The sequence below is a fragment of the Lactuca sativa genome, chromosome 8, assembly GCF_002870075.4.
Source record: "Lactuca sativa cultivar Salinas chromosome 8, Lsat_Salinas_v11, whole genome shotgun sequence".
NCBI classification, from domain to species: Eukaryota; Viridiplantae; Streptophyta; class Magnoliopsida; order Asterales; family Asteraceae; genus Lactuca; species Lactuca sativa.
The window spans coordinates 250,179,515-250,182,624 of NC_056630.2; the positions used below are offsets into that span (position 1 = coordinate 250,179,515).

The following is a 3,110-nucleotide window of genomic DNA, read 5'->3' on the forward strand; positions in this document are numbered from 1 at the left end:
ATATATATATATATATATATATATATATATATATATCTTCCTACTTTTTAATAGTATATGTTAAACATTACAATGGGTAAAGTGCATATGAATCCTATTTTTGATCAATTTTCGGTTTATATAATTACATTAGTTCAGATAATAAACAAGTTTTGATTTAGGGTTGTTATAACCTATGATTTTAATTATATTCATTGAGTTTTTGTTGTAAACAGATATGTGTTGTTTGATGTGACCCAGTGGTCTTCTGTGGTGGTATGTAGATGTTTTAATAATAAAGAGTATAAATACTAACTAGCTAGCATTAATTAATAGTAAAGAATATGAATTACTTCGCATGAAAGAAAAGAATGCAAGAGTTGAATGTAAGTATTGAATTCAATTCTTATTGTATCGATGTTACAAATAAAAGAGGGGAACATATACATGAAAAAGTATTGATAATTACAAATCAAGCCTGTCGAGGGAAACGAATGAACTTAATGCCCTCTTCACATTCTCACAACAGTTATAATCAATGGCAAACTTATCCTCCTTACAGTCGTGACATTTAAATATCATTTTGTATTGTAATTTCCTACCACATATGTTACACAGATCATCTAAGGCAATTCCTTGAGCAAATGAGAGAGGATGTGTGTGGCCACCACTGCTATAAATGTCGCCAAACTTTATATTAACAAAATTATAAACGCTTCTTAAATTGTACATATAGGTATGTGTTTCACTCTCAAGTATTAGAGGGGCACAAGCAGTATGTATAGACTGGCGACAATGTTGACAATGATAGAAAGATTCATGAGGATTCAAATAAAACTCACAAATTTCACAAAAGTATTCACTCTTATGGTTCTCAATCGGGAGGTAACTTAGTTGCATGGGATGCTTGTCATAGCTGTGCCATATCGTCTCGGAGAATAACAGAGCACATTCAGGATGGATATAAATTTCACAAACATTGCAGCTGAATGAAAGTTGATGACTATCAACATCTTTGAGACACATATGACAACCACCTGAAGGGTTTTGAACTAATGAAAGCAGGTGATTTGGGTGAGATTTATGTGTGATTTTTTTAGGTATAAACCCACAAGTAACATCAACATAGTATTTGCATTTTACACAACAATATGCAAATCCATTGCAAGGTAGATGACAAACAGCACAAACGAACACACCAAAAAAGCAAGGAAGGACGTTTGAGTAGATGAGAAGAAGTGTATGTTGTGGGTGACCTGGATGCTTTTCTATTTGCGATGGCAGTCGAGTGCACCACTCATGGAGAACAAAGTTGCAACGTTCAGGGCACATGTAAAAGGGCATGGTCGACATAACTGGTCTCATACATCCGTTGCATATCAGTTGGGTCTTTGTCTTTGGGTTATGACACATTAATAACAAAGATTTAATCTCTGAGGAAGTTTTCTCATTGAATTGTGTCTGATCAACTAGAATTAGAGGGTGTTGATGACTCATGTGTTTTACGATTACCTCCTCACTTCTTCCACTTTCTTTGAAAAAAAATTGTTTTGGTACACTGTATGTTTCATCAGGGAATGGGAGATGAAGAAGATGAGGGTGGTCATCATTTTTAAAATTTTCGACGGTTTTGTTGAGGCCTGATAAATTGGAAATGGTACAAAAAAAGTTGGTTAGTATATCTCAAATAAAGTTAAACGATAATTAATATGCGTTCACGAAATACCTATCAATGAATATAATGAAACGAATGAAATCATCAAAGGAGTTACTTACCAGCACGCAAGAACGACTCTCTTCTTGATGTCACACAACGCACATGTGCATAGTACATACATTTGTCACATTTGTAAATCCAAAGATTCTCCATATCATAAAAACCATGACCACATACTCTGCATTTAGGATTATGTTTGGCTATTTGATCGTTCATGGGGAAGGAATATGAAATGGTGAGTGGATGAGTATGATAAAAGGCAACTTTTGAGGTCTCGTTGATTAACAATCTTTTTGGTAGGAAAGCACAATCATTATGTAAGGAGAAGCCAACACAAGTGGTACATTGATAAAAGATTCCTTCATGCATTTTCCCACAAGCACTACAATTGCATAAAATGGCTTTAGGGAGTAAACAGATTAGTAAGTGTGGGTGGCTAGGATGATGGATGATCTTTTTTTCTTCTTCCACGGCACAGTTTACATCAATGGAGAAATCACATTCCAAACATTTGTAACACATTTCTAGACACTTGTGATCTCTCTTACAAATATTGCATCTCCAATTAATCCTCGGCCAACATAGGGAAAGAGGATGTGGATGTAATGCATGCTCTAACCTTGTCAAGAGCTCACCACAAAATTTGTGAAGCGAGACATCACATGATGAATGTTTACATTTGTAGTAGTACCTCTCGTACATATGGATTTCTTGGCCACACCTGTAACATACACCTTGAAAGCCCTCTTTCGTAATCAGACAACTATCCTCATCACCATCATCATCGAAGTCGTCATCGTGGTCCTCATCACCATCCTCATCGTCGTGGTCTTCGTTGTCGTGGTCATCATCTTCTTCTTCCTCTTCAGGATATTCAAGCTGCAAATCTACGAGGCTTAGTGAATGACAATACTCGTGTTCAGGTAGTGGCTCCATCATATATTTTCTCTCTCTATAACAGTTATTGATGTTAAACTATCTTATTTATATCAAAGAAAAAGAATATATGTATGACAAATTCATGAACAAGCGAGGTTTCCTTTTATTCTTACTTACATTGGTTTCATTTGTTTATCTTTTAATTTTTTATTATTAATCTTTTTCCTTTTCTAGAAAAGTAAACAATGATTCAATGAAGTTTATTAATTTTTCAAATTTTTAAAAGTGGCTCTTCATAGTAATTTATTTCGCTTTAAGTAATTTACCAAGTTTCCTATATATTGTTCTTGTATGTAATATGGAATTTTTGGTAATGATTTATAAAAAATACATGATTTATAGTGTACATTATAAATGTTTTAAACTTACAGCTGATAAAAAAAATTATATTGTAATTTGTATGTTGTTTTCTCAAAGTCTTTTGGATAAGGTATCATGTTCTATTCTTTTTTTCTTTAATACGTAACGGAAAAAT

At 33.6% G+C, this 3,110-nt stretch overlaps 1 protein-coding gene across 1 annotated transcript; it reads right to left on the reverse strand.

The window, feature by feature from the left end:
- Positions 1-357: 357 nt before the first annotated feature.
- Positions 358-2,727, reverse strand: LOC111889325 (uncharacterized). Its single transcript, XM_023885460.2, has 2 exons — positions 1,756-2,727; positions 358-1,619 (listed from the first exon to the last, which is right to left on the reverse strand). The coding sequence occupies exons 1-2, from the start codon at positions 2,633-2,635 to the stop codon at positions 445-447; spliced, it is 2,055 nt and encodes a 684-aa protein (XP_023741228.1). The 5' UTR covers positions 2,636-2,727; the 3' UTR covers positions 358-444.
- Positions 2,728-3,110: the final 383 nt, after the last annotated feature.